Source organism: Petromyzon marinus, unplaced genomic scaffold (genome assembly GCF_048934315.1).
Source record: "Petromyzon marinus isolate PM22_M1 ecotype Great Lakes invasive population unplaced genomic scaffold, UKy_Petmar_22M1.pri1.0 PM_Scaffold_112, whole genome shotgun sequence".
Lineage (NCBI taxonomy): Eukaryota > Metazoa > Chordata > Hyperoartia > Petromyzontiformes > Petromyzontidae > Petromyzon > Petromyzon marinus.
In genome coordinates, this window is record NW_027423072.1 from 190,433 (window position 1) to 212,649 (window position 22,217).

The 22,217-nt window shown below is 50.0% G+C and overlaps 1 protein-coding gene across 2 annotated transcripts in view; it reads left to right on the plus strand.

The window, feature by feature from the left end:
- The window catches only part of LOC116958410 (proline dehydrogenase 1, mitochondrial-like), a 100,200-nt gene that overhangs the window by 28,957 nt on the left and 49,026 nt on the right, over nt 1-22,217 (plus strand). For both annotated transcript variants that reach the window (XM_076063408.1, XM_076063407.1), the window contains exons 5-8: nt 358-392; nt 1,317-1,463; nt 4,795-4,859; nt 16,612-16,722. In XM_076063408.1, coding sequence (XP_075919523.1) covers nt 358-392; nt 1,317-1,463; nt 4,795-4,859; nt 16,612-16,722 — 358 coding nt within the window. The remainder of the gene's footprint in view (nt 1-357; nt 393-1,316; nt 1,464-4,794; nt 4,860-16,611; nt 16,723-22,217) is intronic.

Genomic DNA, 22,217 nt, shown 5'->3' on the forward strand with positions numbered 1-22,217 from the left:
AACAGACTATAGGGGCAAGTGCTGCTGTTAGTAGCGAGTAGCAGCAGCACCTGTGAAGGCTACCGGCACTGTGGCACACACACACAGAGAGAGTGTGGGTGGCTACCAGCACCACCACGCCCTGCCACCTTTATCTCCCCCGGGTCAACCCTGGGGATGATTGGTTGTGCGGGGGTGGTGTTCATTCTGCTTCCTAATGCGACGATTCACTCACTCACTCGCCACCCCTACGCCCCTCCCCCTTCACGTGTCCACCCCCCTCTCTGTCCACCCCCCTCCCCTGTGTACACCCCCCACCCCGTGTCCACCCCCCCCTCTCTGTCCACCCCCTCCCCCCCCTGTGTCACTCACCCACAGCTCTTGTTCATCGCAGGCTGAGACAGAACGCACAGGTAACGTGGGTGGGGGGGTGGGTGGGGTGGTGAGTGGGGTGGTGGGTGGGTGGGGGTGGTGGGTGGGGTGGTAGGTGGGTGGGGGTGGTGGGTGGCGGTGGTGAGTGGGGGTGGTGAGTGGGGTGGTGGGTGGGGTGGTGAGTGGGGGTGGTGAGTGGGGTGGTGGGTGGGGTGGTGGGTGGGGTGGTGAGTGGGTGGGTGGTGGGTGGGTGGGTGGTGGGTGGGTGGGTGGTGGGTGGGTGGTGGGTGGGTGGTGAGTGGATGGTGAGTGGGTGGTGAGTGGGTGGTGAGTGGGTGGGGTGGTGGGTGGGGTGGGGTGGGTGGGGTGGTGGGTGGGGTGGTGGGGTGGTGGGTGGGTGGGGTGGGTGGGTGGTGAGTGGGGTGGTGGGTGGGGTGGTGGGTGGGGTGGTGGGTGGGGTGGGTGGGTGGGGTGGTGGTGGGGATGGTAGTGGCGGTGGTGATGGTGATGGTGGTGGTGGTGGTGATGGTGGCGGTGATTAGTGGTGATAGTGGTGATGGTGGCGGTGATTAGTGGTGATGATAATAATGCTGCTGCTGCTGCTGGTGGTGGTGGTAGCTGTACCCCGGGTGGGGTGGTGTTGATGGTGGTGGTGGTGATGGTGATGTTGATGGTGTTGGTGGTGTTGGTGGTGGTGTTGGTGGTGTTGGTGGTGATGTTGGTGGTGTTGAGCGGTGAGGAGCGGTGATGGTGGTGTTGGTGGTGTTGGTGGTGGTGGTGGTGTTGGTGGTGAGGAGCGGTGATGGTGGTGATGGTGATGGTGGTGATGGTGGTGGTGGTGTTGGTGGTGAGGAGCGGTGATGGTGGTGGTGGTGGTGATGGTGATGGTGGTGGTGATGGTGGTGGTGTTGGTGGTGGTGGTGTTGGTGGTGATGTTGACCTGTACGTCCGTGGCTGCGTCCCAGCGTCTCTCCGCTCGCCGCGCTTTGTCGCTCACCGCGAGTTTGGAGACCGCCGTGAGCTGGTGGTGAGCGCCCGCACCTACATCTACCAGGACGAACATCGCTGTGACCAGCACGTGGACACCTTCCTCAAGAGCATTGAGGCGGCAGGTCAGCCACTCGCCGACGCCATCATCATCATCACGATCATCATCACGATCATCACGATCATCATCGCCATCATCATCACGATCATCACCATCATCATCACCACCACCATCGCGATCATCATCACGATCATCATCGCCACCACGATCATCACCACCACCATCACGATCATCATCATCATCGCCACCATCACAATCATCATCATCGCCACCATCACGATCATCATCATCGCCACCATCACGATCATCATCATCATCGCCATCACCACCATCATCATCACGATCATCATCATCGCCACCATCACGATCATCATCATCGCCACCATCACGATCATCATCATCATCGCCACCATCACGATCATCATCATCGCCGCCACCACCACGATCATCATCACCACCATCACGATCATCATCACCACCATCACGATCATCTACATCACCATCACGATCATCACCACCACCATCACGATCATCACCACGATCACGATCATCATCATCACCACCACCATCACGATCATCACCACGATCACGATCATCATCATCATCATCACCACCACCATCACGATCATCATCATCACCACCACCATCACGATCATCACCACGATCACGATCATCATCACCACCACCATCACGATCATCATCATCACCACCACGATCATCATCATCACCACCACCATCACGATCATCACCACCACCATCACGATCATCATCACCACCATCACGATCATCATCATCACCATCACGATCATCATCATCACCATCACGATCATCATCATCACCGCCATCACGATCATTATCATCATCACCGCCATCACGATCATTATCATCACCACCATCACGATCATCATCACGATCATTATCATCACCACCATCACGATCATCATCACGATCATCACCATCACGATCATCATCACGATCATCATCACCACCACCATCACGATCATCATCACCACCATCACGATCACCATCACGATCATCATCGCCACCATCACGATCATCACCATCATCACGATCATCACCATCATCATCACCACCACCATCACGATCATCATCATCACCATCACGATCATCATCATCACCGCCACCATCACGATCATCATCATCACCGCCACCATCACGATCATCATCATCACTGCCACCATCACGATCATCATCACCATCACGATCATCATCATCACCACCATCACGATCATCATCACCACCACCACGATCATCACCACCACCACCATCATCATCACCAACACCACCATCATCACCATCATCACCAACACCACCACCATCATCACCAACACCACCACCATCATCACCAACACCACCATCACCATCACAAACACGATCCTCATCACCATCACGATCATCATCACTATCACGATCATCATCACCATCACGATCACGATCATCATCACGATCATCACCATCACGATCATCACCACCACCATCACGATCATCATCACCACCATCACCACCACCATCGCAATCATCATCACCACCACCATTGCGATCATCATCATCATGACCACCACCATTGCGATCATCATCATGACCACCACCATTGCGATCATCATCATCATGACCACCACCATTGCGATCATCATCATCATGACCACCACCATCGCGATCATCATCATCGCGACCACCACCATCGCGATCATCATCACCACCACCACCATCACCACGACCATCATCATCACAACCATCACTACCACTACCACCATCACCACCACCATCGTCACCATCACGATTATCACCACCACGGCCACCATCATTGCCACCGTGACCATCATCGACATCAACAACAACCGTCGCCGCCGTTCACCGCTAAGTGGCCTTGACGTCATTACAGCACTTGTGCCAGGCTGATGTTGATGGTGGTGGTGATGGTGGTGGTGATGATGGTGGTGGTGTTGATGGTGGTGATGATGGTGGTGGTGTTGATTGTGGTGATGATGATGATGGTGGTGTTGGTGTTGATGATGATGATGGTGACGGTGGTGATGATGTTGATGGTGGTGTTGTTTTTGGTGTTGGTGGTGTTGATGGTATTGATGGTGGTGATGGTGGTGGTGATGTTGATGGTGTTGATGTTGGTGATGGTGTTGATGGTGGCGATGGTGGTGATGTTGGTGATGTTGGTGATGTTGATGTTGGTGATGTTGATGGTGGTGATGGTGTTGATGGTGGCGATGGTGGTGATGTTGGTGATGGTGATGTTGATGATGGTGATGTTGGTGATGTTGATGGTGGTGATGTTGATGGTGGTGATGGTGGTGATGGTGATGATGATGTTGATGGTGGTGATGGTGGTGGTGATGTTGTTGGTGGTGATGGTGGTGATGATGATGTTGGTGATGTTGATTATGCTGATGTTGATGATGGTGGTGATGTTGATGGTGTTGATGTTGATGATGATGGTGGTGATGTTGACGTTGATGATGTTGCAGCTGACGCGTCTGGTGATGGTGGTGATGATGATGATGCTGGTGATGATGATGATGATGATGCTGGTGATGATGATGGTGTTGATGTAGCAGCTGACTCGACTGGTGATGATGATGTTGTTGATGTTGCAGCTGATGCGTCTGGTGATGATGGTGATGATGATGATGATGCTGGTGATGATGATGTTGATGTTGCAGCTGACGTGACTGGTGATGGTGGTGATGTTGATGATGCTGGTGATGGTGATGATGTTGTTGATGTTGTTGATGTTGCAGCTGACGTGACTGGTGATGGTGGTGATGTTGATGTTGATGATGCTGGTGATGGTGATGATGTTGTTGAAGATGATGGTGTTGATGTTGCAGCTGATGCGTCTGGTGATGATGGTGATGATGTTGATGATGTTGATGATGTTGATGATGCTGATGATGATGATGATGTTGATGATGTTGTTGATGTTGATGTTGCAGCTGATGCGTCTGGTGATGGTTTTGATGATGATGTTGTTGTTGATGATGATGATGCTGGTGTTGATGTTGCAGCTGATTCGTCTGGTGATGGTTTTGATGATGATGTTGTTGTTGATGATGATGATGATGCTGGTGTTGATGTTGCAGCTGATTCGTCTGGTGATGATGGTGATGGTGTTGATGATGTTGATGGTGATGATGTTGTTGTTGATGTTGATGATGATGCTGATGGTGGTGTTGATGTTGCAGCTGATTCGTCTGGTGATGATGGTGATGGTGTTGATGATGTTGATGGTGATGATGGTGTTGATGATGATGATGATGTTGGTGATGATGATGGTGGTGGTGTTGATGTTGCAGCTGATTCGTCTGGTGATGGTTTTGATGATGATGATGATGTTGTTGTTGATGTCGTTGATGTTGTAGCTGATTCGTCTGGTGATGGTTTTGCTGCCATCAAATTGACGGCTCTGGGACGCCCTCAGTTCCTGGTGAGCTCCTACAGCAGCAGCCTCCTCCACTACTCAACCATCAGCAGCATCATCAGCAGCAGCACCATCATCATCAGCACCATCATCATCATCAGCACCATCATCATCATCAGCACCATCATCATCATCAGCACCATCATCAGCATCAGCACCATCATCATCATCAGCACCATCAGCACCATCATCAGCATCATCAGCACCACCAGCAGCAGCAGCACCACCACCATCATCATCATCATCAGCAGCACCACCATCATCATCAGCACCATCACCATCATCACCACCACCATCATCAGCACTACCATCATCAGCAGCACCGCCATCATCAGCACTACCATCATCATGATCAGCGACACCATCATCAGCAGCACCGCCATCATCAGCACCACCATCACCATCATCACCACCACCATCATCACCACCATCATCATCAGCACCACCATCATCAGCACCACCATCACCATCATCACCATCACCATCATCACCACCACCATCACCATCATCACCACCACCATCATCAGCACCACCACCACCACCATCATCAGCACCACCATCATCAGCACCACCATCACCATCATCACCACCACCATCATCAGCACCACTACCACCATCATCATCAGCGACACCATCACCATCTCGGTCTGTCCCGTGACCTCCTGCCAGCAGAGAGAATGTGACACCGCGCGTGGCCTCAACGTGCACCTAGCCTGGCACAAGCGCCGGTTACGTAACTGTTTTCATGTTGTGCGTGGTGAGCGGTGGTGCAGAGGTTAGTGATGTCACGGCCACCAGCACCTCCCCTAGGTCGACTCGGCCTCAAATTAGTACCTGGTGTGGTGGTGTAGTAAACATCACCATCCTGGGGGAGAGACAAAGGCGGTCGGGCGTGATGGTGGTGGTGGTCACCTGACCCCTCTGTGTGTGTGTAGCCGCAGTGCCAGTAGCCTTCATAGACGCTGCTGCTACTCGCTACTACTAACAGCACTTGCCCCTACAGCCCTGCTAGAGGCTACCTGGGGGAGCTTTGTCTGTGTGTAGTGTGTATAGTACATAGACACTGCTGCTGCTACTCGCTACTACCAACAGCACTTGCCCCTATAGCCCTGCTGGAGGCTACCTGGGGGAGCTTTGTCTGTGTGTGTAGGTGCTGCTACTCGCTACTACCAACAGCACTTGCCCCTACAGCCCTGCTAGATGCTACCTGGGGGAGCTTTGTCTGTGTGTGTAGGTGCTGCTACTCGCTACTACCAACAGCACTTGCCCCTACAGCCCTGCTAGAGGCTACCTGGGGGAGCTTTGTCTGTGTGTGGTGTGTGTAGTACATAGACACTGCTGCTGCTACTACTAACAGCACTTGCCCCTACAGCCCTGCTAGAGGCTACCTGGGGGAGCTTTGTCTGTGTGTGTATCATAGGTGGTGCTACTCGCTATTAGCAGCACTTGCCCCTACAGCCCTGCTAGAGGCTACCTGGGGGAGCTTTGTCTGTGTGAGTATCACATCTGCTGCTACTCGCTACTACTCACAGCACTTGCCCCTACAGCCCTGCTAGAGGCTACCTGGGGGAGCTTTGTCTGTGTGTGTGCATCATAGGTGGTGCTACTCGCTACTACTAACAGCACTTGCCCCTACAGCCCTGCTAGAGGCTACCAGGGGGATCTTTGTGTATGCATCATAGGTACTGCTACTCGCTACTAGCAGCACTTGCCCCTCCAGCCCTGCTAGAGGCTACCTGGGGGAGCTTTGTCTGTGTGTGTGGGAGTGTCTATCCGCGTGTGTCTATTTTCACTTCTCGGTCTGAGTCATTCACCCACCCACCCACCCCACCGCTCGTCATCACAGAAATTAACGCCCGTGGCAAACGCCCTTCAATTGGGCCAATCGGCCAAAGGGGGGCACACGTACTAACACACACACAGACACGCATACACACACACAGACACACACAGACACACACGCACACACACAGACACACACACGCACACAGACACACACACGCAACAACAACAACCGCCATTCGCCACTAAGTGGCGGTGACGTCACCACGACGCTTGTGCCAGGCTATGTGCACCCTGAGGCCACGTGAAGTGTCGAACGCCCGCTGGCAGGAGGTCACGGGGCAGACCCAGCAGGTGCCACGGGTCGACTGACTGAGACGACTGGCTGGTGCACCACCTGTGCCCCCTACTGTGCCAACCTGCTGTGCTTTAGCCACCCGGCGCTCCGCTCGTTGCTCTGAGCGTCGCTCCTCCGCCCTCCGTTGTTGTTGTTGGAGGGCACTGACACACTGCCACACACACACTGACACACACACACACTGACACACACACACTGACACACACACTGACACACACACACTGACACACACACACTGACACACACACACACTGACACACTGCCACACACACTGCCACACACACTGACACACACACACTGACACACACACACTGACACACACACACTGCCACACTGCCACACACACTGACACACACACTGACACACACACACTGACACACACGTACACACACACACTGACACACACTGACACACACTGACACTGACACACACGTAAAACACACACTCGCTCATTTACGTAAACATACTCACACGTAAACATACACACACTCACACTCACGTAAACACACACTCACGTAAACACACACTCACACACTCACGTAAACACACACTCACACACTCACGTAAACTCACACTCACGTAAACTCACACTCACGTAAACACACACTCACACACACTCACGTAAACACACACACTCACGTAAACACACACTCACACACTCACGTAAACACACACACTCACGTAAACACACACTCACACACTCACGTAAACACACACACTCACGTAAACACACACACTCACGTAAACACACTCACTCACGTAAACACACACACACACTCACGTAAACACACACTCACGTAAACACACACTCACGTAAACACACACTCACACACTCACGTAAACACACACACTCACGTAAACACACTCACTCACGTAAACACACACACACTCACGTAAACACACACTCACGTAAACACACACTCACACACTCACGTAAACACACACACTCACGTAAACACACACACTCACGTAAACACACTCACACTCACGTAAACACACTCACGTAAACACACACTCACGTAAACACACACTCACACACTCACGTAAACACACACTCACGTAAACACACACACACACTCACACACTCACGTAAACACACACTCACACACTCACGTAAACACACACTCACGTAAACACACACTCACACACTCACGTAAACACACACTCACACACTCACGTAAACACACACTCACACACTCACGTAAACACACACTCACACACTCACGTAAACACACACTCACACACTCACGTAAACACACACTCACGTAAACGCACACACACTCACACACTCACGTAAACACACACTCACACACTCACGTAAACACACACTCACACACTCACGTAACACACACACACACACTCACGTAAACACACACTCACGTAAACACACACTCACACACTCACGTAAACACACACTCACACACTCACGTAAACACACACTCACACACTCACGTAAACACACACTCACACACTTACGTAAATACACACTCACACACTCACGTAAACACACACTCACACACTCACACACGCCCGGCCGCTTTTGTCTCCCTAGTGGCAATGTTTTTTTTACACACCACCCCGCGTACTCATTTGAGGCCGAGTTGACCTAGGGGAGGCCCGGGAACGGTTCAGATTGTCACTGTCACTGGTGTTGGCCGTGAGCAGGAATAGATCTGGGGTGACTCGGGTTCACATCACAGGGCAACGCGTTAACCGCTATGCTAATTCACTCACTCCCACAGTCACAAACATGTCACCCACTCGCCCATCCACCCACCCACTCGCCAATCCACCCACTCCACCCACTCGCACCCACCCACCCATCTACCCATTCACTCCCACAGTCACAAACATGTCACCCACTCGCCCATCCACCCACTCCACCCACTCGCCCATCCACCCACTCCACCCACTCGCACCCACCCACCCATCTACCCATTCACAGCCACCCACCCATCTGCCCACTCACTCGCCCATCCACCCACCCCACCCACTCACACCCACCCACCCATCTACCCATTCACAGCCACCCACCCATCTGCCCACTCACCCCATCATCATCCACCCACTCACTCACCCATCCACCTACTAATTCACCTACCCACCCACTCAACCACCCACCTACCCATCCACTCAACCACCCACCTACCCACCCACTCACCCACCCACCCACTCAACCACCCACCTACCCACCCACTCAACCACCCACCTACCCACCCACTCAACCACCCACCTACCCACCCACTCAACCACCCACCTACCCACCCACTCAACCACCCACCTACCCACCCACTCAACCACCCACCTACCCACCCATTCACCCACCCACCTACCCACCCATTCACCCACCTACCCACCCACTCAACCACCCACCTACCCACCCACTCAACCACCCACCTACCCACCCACTCAACCACCCACCTACCCACCCATTCACCCACCCACCTACCCACCCATTCACCCACCCACCTACCCACCCACTCAACCACCCACCCACTCAACCACCCACCTACCCACCCACTCAACCACCCACCTACCCACCCACTCAACCACCCACCTACCCACCCACTCAACCACCCACCCACTCAACCACCCACCTACCCACCCACTCAACCACCCACTCAACCACCCACCTACCCACTCACTCAACCACCCACATACCCACCTACTCGTCCACCTACCTACCCACCCACTCAACCACCCAGATACCCACCCACTCAACCATCCACCTACCCACCCACCCACTCAACTACCCACCTACCTACCCACTCAACCACCCACCTACCCACCCACTCGTCCACCTACCTACCCACCCACCTACCCACCCACTCGTCCGCCTACTCAACCCACCAAACCCCCGCCCACCCCACTCACCCACCCCGGTTACCCACCCAGCCGCCCACTCTTGAGAATCTGGCTGGCTTTACTGTATGGGAAAGGTGGCGTAAATCTCTCCCTTCTCCCTCCCCCATCTCTCCCCCACCTCTCTCCCCACCTCTCTCACCCTTCTGTAGTTTGCTAAGAGTCGCCGTTTCTCAAACTCTTGACAGGTGATGGTGCCCACTCGCGTTGAGAACGATAACAATGGGCCCATGTGTCGCCAGAAACAAATATTGTACAGGGGCTACTCCTGTACGTACGGACGGTCGACTTACGAACTTTAAGAGATACGAACAAACCTGTCACTTGCAGCCCGTTCGGACCGAGAGTCGTAAGTTCAGCTGCCCCGCGCAATAGATGGCGGTGGTGGCGTCTACATCTGTAGAAGGTGAAGAACCAGTGGCGTTTACAGAACGTGAAGAACCAGTGGCGTCTACATCTACAGAACGTGAAGAACCAGTGGCGTCTACATCTGCAGAACGTGAAGAACCAGTGGCGTCTACATCTGCAGAATGTGAAGAACCAGTGGCATCTACAGAACGTGAAGAACCAGTGGCGTCTACATCTACAGAACGTGAAGAACCAGTGGCATCTACATCTACAGAACGTGAAGAACCAGTGGCATCTACATCTACAGAACGTGAAGAACCAGTGGCATCTAGATCTGTAGAACGTGAAGGACCAGTGGCGTCTACATCTGTAGAACGTGAAGAACCAGTGGCATCTACATCTGCAGAACGTGAAGAACCAGTGGCATCTACATCTGCTGAACGTGAAGAACCAGTGGCGTCTACATCTGCAGAATGTGAAGAACCAGTGGCATCTGCATCTACAGAATGTGAAGAACCAGTAGCATCTACATCTGCAGAACGTGAAGAACCAGTGGCATCTACATCTACAGAATGTGAAGAACCAGTGGCATCTACATCTACAGAACGTGAAGAACCAGTGGCATCTGCACCTGCAGAACGTGAAGAACCAGTGGCATTTACAGAACGTGAAGAACCAGTGGCATTTACAGAACGTGAAGAACCAGTGGCATTTACAGAACGTGAAGAACCAGTGGCATCTACATCTACAGACCATAAGAACCAGTGGCGTCTACATCTACAGAACATAAAGAACCAGTGGCGTCTACATCTACAGAACGTGAAGAACCAGTGGCATCTACGTCTACAGAACATAAAGAACCAGTGGCGTCTACATCTGCAGAACGTGAAGAACCAGTGGCATCTACAGAACATAAAGAACCAGTGGCATCTACATCTACAGAACGTGAAGAACCAGTGGCATCTACATCTGCAGAACGTGAAGAACCAGTGGCGTCTACATCTACAGAATGTGAAGAACCAGTGGCATCTACATCTGCAGAACGTGAAGAACCAGTGGTATCTACATCTACAGAACGTGAAGAACCAGTGGCGTCTACGTCTACGGAACGTGAAGAACCAGTGGCGTCTACATCTGTAGAAGGTGAAGAACCAGTGGCGTCTACGTCTACAGAACGTGAAGAACTTGTGGCGTCTACATCTGTAGAAGGTGAAGAACCAGTGGCATCTACATCTACAGAACGTGAAGAACCAGTGGCGTCTACATCTACTGAACGTGAAGAACCAGTGGCATCTACATCTGTAGAAGGTGAAGAACCAGTGGCGTCTACATCTACTGAACGTGAAGAACCAGTGGCGTCTACATCTGTAGAAGGTGAAGAACCAGTGGCATCTACATCTACAGAACGTGAAGAACCAGTGGCATCTACATCTGTAGAATGTGAAGAACCAGTGGCATCTACATCTACAGAACATGAAGAACCAGTGGCATCTACAGAACGTGAAGAACCAGTGGCATCTACAGAACGTGAAGAACCAGTGGCATCTACATCTACAGAACATGAAGAACCAGTGGCATCTACAGAACGTGAAGAACCAGTGGCATCTACAGAACGTGAAGAACCAGTGGCGTCTACATCTACAGAACATGAAGAACCAGTGGCATCTACAGAACGTGAAGAACCAGTGGCATCTACAGAACGTGAAGAACCAGTGGCATCTACATCTACAGAACGTGAAGAACCAGTGACATCTACATCTACAGAACGTGAAGAACCAGTGACATCTACATCTACAGAACGTGAAGAACCAGTGGCATCTACATCTACAGAACGTGAAGAACCAGTGGCATCTACAGAACGTGAAGAACCAGTGGAATCTACATCTGCACAACGCGAAGAACCAGTGGCATCTACATCTACAGAACGTGAAGAACCAGTGACATCTACATCTACAGAACGTGAAGAACCAGTGGCATCTACAGAACGTGAAGAACCAGTGGCATCTACATCTGCTGAACGTGAAGAACCAGTGGCATCTACATCTGCACAACGCGAAGAACCAGTGACATCTACATCTGCTGAACGTGAAGAACCAGTGGCGTCTACAGAACGTGAAGAACCAGTGGCGTCTACATCTACAGAACGTGAAGAACCAGTGGCATCTACAGAACATAAAGAACCAGTGGCATCTACGTCTGCAGAACGTGAAGAACCAGTGACATCTACATCTACAGAACGTGAAGAACCAGTGGCATCTACATCTACAGAACGTGAAGAACCAGTGGCATCTACGTCTGCAGAACGTTAAGAACCAGTGGTATCTACAGAATGTGAAGAACCAGTGGCGTCTACAGGAGATTTTACAACTTTTAAAGCCACCCCCCACGTTTAGTCTGCACTCTGTAACTACGCGTTTGGAATCGACAGGAGTAAAGTTGGGAATTGCAAACGCAGATCCCAAGAACCACAGTCCGTGTGTTCTCCTACGCTGCATTGTGTTTGCATCACGTGCCAGCTAGGAACAAGCGGTTGTTGTTCATGCCTTGGGGCAAGCATCAGCAGCATCATCATCGTCATCATCATGATCATCGTCATCATCGTGATCATCGTCATCATCGTCGCACAGCAGGGCACTCTCAACGCACGCGTGCCTCAGGCTTTGTTCAGACCCCCCACCCCCACCCCCACCCCACCCCCACCCCCACCCCACCCCCACCCCCACCCCACCCCCACCCCCACCCCACCCCCACCCCCACCCCACCCCCACCCCCACCCCACCCCCACCCCCACCCCACCCCCACCCCCACCCCACCCCCACCCCCACGCTACCCCCACCTCACCCCACCCCCACCCCACTCCCACCCCACCCCCACCCCACCCCCACTTCACCCCACCCCCACACGCGCGCACGCGCTCAGCGGCGATGCAGTTGGGATGCTGCTGGATACTTCCAGACGGCGTGAACCTGCGCGCGCCTCAGGCCCCTTGTTCAAGGGGTCAGGCCCCGCGTTAGGCAATCGTCTCGCGGGGCTGTACCCCCGCTTGTCCCGCCTCATGGCGGCTGCTGGCCTTTACGGTCGAAACGCGACGACAGATTTTGGTTTTTTTTTCCTACCCGCGTGACTTTAGCGAAGGGATCAAAGAGGGGGGCTACGCGCTTTACCCCCCCCCCCCCCCGCTATGTGTATATTGTGACTATTGCTTATTCAAAATGGCGGATTAATCCCACTCACTCTACTCACTCATCCAGCCACTCACTCACCCACCCATCTACACACTCTACTCACCCATCCAGCCACTCACTCACCCACTCACTCATCCACCCACCCACTCACCCATCCACCCACTCACCCATCCACCCACTCACCCACTCACCCATCCACCCACCCACTCACCCACCCACCCATCCACCCACCCACCCACTCACTCATCCATCCACTCACCCACCCACCCAGTCACCCACCCACTCACCCATCCACCCACTCACCCATCCACCCACTCACTGACCCATCCACCCACTCACCCACTCATCCACCCACCCACTCACCCACCCACCCATCCACCCATCCACCCATCCACCCACCCACTCACTCATCCATCCACTCACCCACCCACCCAGTCACCCACCCACTCACCCATCCACCCACTCATCCACCCACCCGCTCACCCATCCACCCACTCGCTCATCCACCCACCCACTCACTCATCCACCCACTCACCCATCCACCCACCCACTCATCCATCCACCCACTCACCCATCCACCCACTCACCCATCCCCCCACTCACCCACCCACCCACGCACCCATCCACCCACTCACCCATCCACCCACCCACTCACCCATCCACCCACCCGCTCACCCATCCACCCACCCGCTCACCCATCCACCCACCCACTCACTCATCCACCCACCCACTCACCCACCCACTCACCCACCCATCCAATCACCCATCCACCCACCCATCCACCCACCCACTCACTCATCCACCCACTCACTCATCCACCCACTCACCCATCCACCCACCCACTCACTCATCCACCCACTCACCCATCCACTCACCCATCCACCCACTCACCCATCCACCCACTCACCTACCCACCCACTCACCCATCCACCCATCCACCCACCCACTCACCCATCCACCCACTCACCCATCCACCCACTCACTGACCCATCCACCCACTCACTCACCCACCCACCCACTCACTCATCCACCCACTCATCCACCCACTCACTCACTCACCCACCCACTCACCCACCCACCCACCCACTCACCCACCCACCCACCCACTCACCCCATCCACCCACTCACCCATCCACCCACTCACCCATCCACCCACTCACCTACCCACCCACTCACCCATCCACCCACTCACCCATCCACCCACTCACCCATCCACCCACTCACCCATCCACCCACTCACCCATCCACCCACTCACTGACCCATCCACCCACTCACTTACTCACCCACCCACCCACCCACTCACCCACCCATCCACCCACCCACTCACCCATCCACCCACCCACTAACCTACCCACTCACCCACCCACTCACCCACTCACCCACTCACCCACCCACTCACCCACCCACTCACCCATCCACCCACTCACCCACCCACTCACCCACCCACCCACTCACCTACCCACTCACCCACCCACCCGCTCACCCACTCACCCACTCACCCACCCACCCACTCACCCACCCACCCACTCACCCACCCACCCACTCACCCATCCACCCACTCACCCATCCACCCACTCACTGACCCATCCACCCACTCACCCACCCACCCACCCACTCACTCATCCACCCACTCATCCACCCACTCACTCACTCACTCACCCACCCACTCACCCACTCACCCACTCACCCACCCATCCACCCACTCACCCATCCACCCACTCACCCATCCACCCACTCACCCATCCACCCACTCACCCATCCACCCACTCACCTACCCACCCACTCACCCATCCACCCACTCACCCATCCACCCACTCACCCATCCACCCACTCACCCATCCATCCACCCACTCACCCATCCACCCACTCACCCATCCACCCACTCACTGACCCATCCACCCACTCACTTACTCACCCACCCACCCACCCACTCACCCACCCATCCACCCACCCACTCACCCATCCACCCACCCACTAACCTACCCACTCACCCACCCACTCACCCACTCACCCACCCACTCACCCATCCACCCACTCACCCACCCACTCACCCACCCACCCGCTCACCCACCCACCCACCCACTCACCCACTCACCCACCCACCCACTCACCCACCCACCAACTCACCCATCCACCCACTCACCCATCCACCCACTCACCCATCCACCCACTCACTGACCCATCCACCCACTCACTCACCCACCCACCCACCCACTCACTCATCCACCCACTCATCCACCCACTCACTCACTCACTCACCCACCCACTCACCCACTCACCCACCCATCCACCCACTCACCCATCCACCCACCCACCCATCCACCCACTCACCCATCCACCCACTCACCTACCCACCCACTCACCCATCCACCCACTCACCCATCCACCCACTCACCCATCCACCCACTCACCCATCCACCCACTCACCCATCCACCCACTCACTGACCCATCCACCCACTCACTTACTCACCCACCCACCCACTCACCCACCCATCCACCCACCCACTCACCCATCCACCCACCCACTAACCTACCCACTCACCCACCCACTCACCCACCCACCCACCCACTCACCCACTCACCCACCCACCCACCCACTCACCCACCCATCCACCCACCCACTCACCCATCCACCCACCCACTCACCCACCCACCCACTCACCCACTCACCCACCCACTCACCCACTCACACACCCACCCACCCACCCACTCACCCACCCACCCACCCACTCACCCACCCACCCACTCACTTACTCACCCACCCACCCACCCACTCACCCACCCATCCACCCACCTACTCACCCATCCACCCACCCACTAACCTACCCACTCACCCACTCACCCACTCACCCACCCACCCACCCACTCACCCACCCATCCACCCACCCACTCACCCATCCACCCACCCACTAACCTACCCACTCACCCACCCACCCACCCACTCACCCACTCACCCACCCACTCACCCACCCACTCACCCATCCACCCACTCACCCACCCACCCACTCACCTACCCACTCACCCACCCACCCACCCGCTCACCCACCCACTCACCCACCCACTCACCCACTCACCCACCCACTCACCCACCCACTCACCCACCCACCCACTCACCCATCCACCCACTCACTGACCCATCCACCCACTCACTGACCCATCCACCCACTCACCCACCCATCCACTCACCCACCCACCCACCCTTCCTCTCTCCCTCTCATCAGATGCAGTTCTCCGAGGTGCTGGTCAAGTGGAAGGATTTCTTCTACTCCATGGCGGAGGAGCATGGCCAAGCCACCAGCTCGGTGCTCAAGAAGCAGCTGCAGCTGCCGCAGCTGCAGGTACAGCGGCAGTAGCAGCAGTAGCAGCAGTAATATCAGTAGTAGTAATAGTAGTATCAGTAGTAGTAGCAGCAGTAATATCAGTAGTAGTAGCAGCAGTAGTAATATCAGTAGTAGTAGTATCAGTAGTAGTAGCAGCAGTAGCAGCAGTAGCAGCAGTAGTAGCAGTAGTAGTAGCAGTAATATCAGTAGTAGTAGCAGTAGTAGTAGCAGTAATAATATCAGTAGTAGTAGTAGCAGTAATATCAGTAGTAGTAGTAGCAGTAGTAGTAGTAGCAGTAATATCAGTAGTAGTAGTAGCAGTAATATCAGTAGTAGTAGCAGCAGTAATATCAGTAGTAGTAGCAGTAATATCAGTAGTAGTAGCAGCAGTAATATCAGTAGTAGTAGCAGTAATATCAGTAGTAGTAGCAGCAGTAATATCAGTAGTAGTAGCAGCAGTAATATCAGTAGTAGTAGCAGTAATATCAGTAGTAGTAGCAGCAGTAATATCAGTAGTAGTAGCAGCAGTAATATCAGTAGTAGCAGCAGTAATATCAGTAGTAGTAGCAGCAGTAATATCAGTAGTAGTAGCAGCAGTAATATCAGTAGTAGTAGCAGTGATTGTAATATCAGTAGTAGTAGCAGCAGTAATATCAGTAGTAGTAATAGTAGTATCAGTAGTAGTAGCAGTAATATCAGTAGTAGTAGTAGCAGTAATATCAGTAGTAGTAGCAGCAGTAATATCAGTAGTAGTAGCAGCAGTAATATCAGTAGTAGTAGCAGTGATTGTAATATCAGTAGTAGTAGCAGTAATATCAGTAGTAGTAGCAGCAGTAATATCAGTAGTAGTAGCAGCAGTAATATCAGTAGTAGTAGCAGCAGTAATATCAGTAGTAGTAGCAGCAGTAATATCAGTAGTAGTAGCAGCAGTAATATCAGTAGTAGTAGTAGCAGTAATATCAGTAGTAGTAGTAGCAGTAATATCAGTAGTAGTAGTAGCAGTAATATCAGTAGTAGTAGCAGCAGTAATATCAGTAGTAGTAGCAGCAGTAATATCAGTAGTAGTAGCAGCAGTAATATCAGTAGTAGTAGCAGCAGTAATATCAGTAGTAGTAGCAGCAGTAATATCAGTAGTAGTAGCAGCAGTAATATCAGTAGTAGTAGCAGTAATATCAGTAGTAGTAGTAGCAGTAATATCAGTAGTAGTAGCAGCAGTAATATCAGTAGTAGTAGCAGTAATATCAGTAGTAGTAGTAGCAGTAATATCAGTAGTAGTAGCAGCAGTAATATCAGTAGTAGTAGCAGCAGTAATATCAGTAGTAGTAGTAGCAGCAGTAATATCAGTAGTAGTAGCAGCAGTAATATCAGTAATAGCAGCAGTAATATCAGTAGTAGTAGCAGTAATATCAGTAGTAGTAGCAGTAGTAATATCAGTAGTAGTAGCAGTAATATCAGTAGTAGTAGCAGCAGTAATATCAGTAGTAGTAGCAGCAGTAATATCAGTAGTAGTAGTAGCAGTAATATCAGTAGTAGTAGCAGCAGTAATATCAGTAGTAGTAGCAGCAGTAATATCAGTAGTAGTAGCAGCAGTAATATCAGTAGTAGTAGCAGCAGTAATATCAGTAGTAGTAGTAGCAGTAATATCAGTAGTAGTAGTAGCAGTAATATCAGTAGTAGTAGTAGCAGTAATATCAGTAGTAGTAGCAGCAGTAATATCAGTAGTAGTAGCAGCAGTAATATCAGTAGTAGTAGCAGCAGTAATATCAGTAGTAGTAGCAGCAGTAATATCAGTAGTAGTAGCAGCAGTAATATCAGTAGTAGTAGCAGCAGTAATATCAGTAGTAGTAGCAGTAATATCAGTAGTAGTAGTAGCAGTAATATCAGTAGTAGTAGCAGCAGTAATATCAGTAGTAGTAGCAGTAATATCAGTAGTAGTAGTAGCAGTAATATCAGTAGTAGTAGCAGCAGTAATATCAGTAGTAGTAGTAGCAGCAGTAATATCAGTAGTAGTAGCAGCAGTAATATCAGTAATAGCAGCAGTAATATCAGTAGTAGTAGCAGTAATATCAGTAGTAGTAGCAGTAGTAATATCAGTAGTAGTAGCAGTAATATCAGTAGTAGTAGCAGTAGTAATATCAGTAGTAGTAGCAGCAGTAATATCAGTAGTAGTAGCAGTAATATCAGTAGTAGTAGTAGCAGTAATATCAGTAGTAGTAGCAGCAGTAATATCAGTAGTAGTAGCAGCAGTAATATCAGTAGTAGTAGCAGTAATATCAGTAGTAGTAGTAGCAGTAATATCAGTAGTAGTAGCAGCAGTAATATCAGTAGTAGTAGCAGTAATATCAGTAGTAGTAGTAGCAGTAATATCAGTAGTAGTAGCAGCAGTAATATCAGTAGTAGTAGTAGCAATAATATCAGTAGTAGTAGTAGCAGTAATATCAGTAGTAGTAGTAGCAGTAATATCAGTAGTAGTAGTAGCAGTAATATCAGTAGTAGTAGTAGTAGTTATATCAGTAGTAGTAGCAGTTATATCAGTAGTAGTAGCAGCAGTAATATCAGTAGTAGCAGCAGTAATATCAGTAGTAGTAGCAGTAGTAGTAGCAGTAATATCAGTAGTAGTAGCAGTAGTAGTAGCAGTAGCAGCAGTAGTAGTAGTAGTAGCAGCAGTAATAGTAGCAGCAGTAATATCAGCAGTAGTAGCAGTAGTAATATCAGTAGCAGTAGTAGCAATAGCAGCAGTAATATCAGTAGTAGTAGCAGCAGTAATATCAGTAGTAGTAGCAGCAGTAATATCAGTAGTAGTAGCAGCAGTAATATCAGTAGTAGTAGTAGCAGTAATATCAGTAGTAGTAGCAGCAGTAATATCAGTAGTAGTAGCAGTAATATCAATAGTAGTAGTAGTAGCAGTAGTAGCAGCAGTAATATCAGTAGTAGTAGTAGCAGTAATATCAGTAGTAGTAGTAGTTATATCAGTAGTAGTAGCAGTTATATCAGTAGTAGTAGCAGCAGTAATATCAGTAGTAGCAGCAGTAATATCAGTAGTAGTAGCAGTAGTAGCAGCAGTAGCAGCAGTAGTAGTAGTAGTAGCAGCAGTAATAGTAGCAGCAGTAATATCAGCAGTAGTAGCAGTAGTAATATCAGTAGCAGTAGTAGCAATAGCAGCAGTAATATCAGTAGTAGTAGCAGCAGTAATATCAGTAGTAGTAGCAGCAGTAATATCAGTAGTAGTAGCAGTAATATCAGTAGTAGTAGTAGCAGTAATATCAGTAGTAGTAGCAGCAGTAATATCAGTAGTAGTAGCAGTAATATCAATAGTAGTAGTAGTAGCAGTAATATCAGTAGTAGCAGCAGTAATATCAGTAGTAGCAGCAGTAATATCAGTAGTAGTAGCAGCAGTAATATCAGTAGTAGTAGCAGTAATATCAGTAGTAGCAGCAGTAATATCAGTAGTAGCAGCAGTAATATCAGTAGTAGTAGCAGCAGTAATATCAGTAGTAGTAGCAGCAGTAATATCAGTAGTAGTAGCAGCAGTAATATCAGTAGTAGTAGTAGCAGTAATATCAGTAGTAGTAGTAGCAGTAATATCAGTAGTAGCAGCAGTAATATCAGTAGTAGTAGCAGTAATATCAGTAGTAGTAGCAGCAGTAATATCAGTAGTAGTAGCAGTAATAGTAGTATCAGTAGTAGTAGTAGCAGTAATATCAGTAGTAGTAGCAGTAATATCAGTAGTAGTAGTAGCAGTAATATCAGTAGTAGTAGCAGCAGTAATATCAGTAGTAGTAGCAGCAGTAATATCAGTAGTAGTAGCAGTAATAGTAGTATCAGTAGTAGTAGCAGTAATATCAGTAGTAGTAGCAGCAGTAATATCAGTAGTAGTAGCAGTAATAGTATTATCAGTAGTAGTAGCAGTAGTAGTAGTATCAGTAGTAGTAGCAGTAATAGTAGTATCAGTAGTACCAGCAGTAATAGTATTATCAGTAGTAGTAGCAGTAATAGTATTATTAGTAGTAGTAGCAGTAATAGTAGTATCAGTAGTAGTAGCAGTAATAGTAGTATCAGTAGTAGTAGCAGTAATAGTATTATCAGTAGTAGTAGCAGTAATAGTATTATCAGTAGTAGTAGCAGTAATAGTATTATCAGTAGTAGTAGCAGTAATAGTATTATCAGTAGTAGTAGCAGTAATAGTATTATCAGTAGTAGAAGCAGTAATATCAGTAGTAGTAGTAGCAGTAATATCAGTAGTAGTAGCAGCAGTAATATCAGTAGTAGCAGCAGTAATATCAGTAGTAGTAGCAGCAGTAATATCAGTAGTAGTAGCAGCAGTAATATCAGTAGTAGTAGCAGCAGTAATATCAGTAGTAGTAGCAGCAGTAATATCAGTAGTAGTAGTAGCAGTAATATCAGTAGTAGTAGCAGTAATATCAGTAGTAGTAGCAGCAGTAATATCAGTAGTAGTAGCAGCAGTAATATCAGTAGTAGTAGCAGTAATAGTAGTATCAGTAGTAGCAGTAATATCAGTAGTAGTAGTAGCAGTAATATCAGTAGTAGCAGTAATATCAGTAGTAGTAGCAGCAGTAATATCAGTAGTAGTAGCAGCAGTAATATCAGTAGTAGTAGCAGCAGTAATATCAGTAGTAGTAGCAGCAGTAATATCAGTAGTAGTAGTAGCAGTAATATCAGTAGTAGTAGTAGCAGTAATATCAGTAGTAGTAGCAGCAGTAATATCAGTAGTAGTAGCAGCAGTAATATCAGTAGTAGTAGCAGTAATAGTAGTATCAGTAGTAGCAGTAATATCAGTAGTAGTAGTAGCAGTAATATCAGTAGTAGCAGTAATATCAGTAGTAGTAGCAGTGATTGTAATATCAGTAGTAGTAGCAGTAATATCAGTAGTAGCAGTAATATCAGTAGTAGCAGTAATATCAGTAGTAGCAGTAATATCAGTAGTAGTAGCAGCAGTAATATCAGTAGTAGTAGTAGCAGTAATATCAGTAGTAGTAGTAACAGTAATATCAGTAGTAGCAGCAGTAATATCAGTAGTAGTAGCAGTAATAGTAGTATCAGTAGTAGTAGCAGTAATATCAGTAGTAGTAGTAGCAGTAATATCAGTAGTAGCAGTAATATCAGTAGTAGCAGTAATATCAGTAGTAGCAGTAATATCAGTAGTAGTAGCAGCAGTAATATCAGTAGTAGTAGTAGCAGTAATATCAGTAGTAGCAGCAGTAATATCAGTAGTAGTAGTAACAGTAATATCAGTAGTAGCAGCAGTAATATCAGTAGTAGTAGCAGTAATAGTAGTATCAGTAGTAGTAGCAGTAATATCAGTAGTAGTAGCAGCAGTAATATCAGTAGTAGTAGCAGCAGTAATATCAGTAGTAGTAGCAGTGATTGTAATATCAGTAGTAGTAGCAGTAATAGTAGTATCAGTAGTAGTATCAGTAATAGTAATATCAGTAGTAGTAGCAGTAATAGTAGTATCAGTAGTAGTATCAGTAATAGTAGTATCAGTA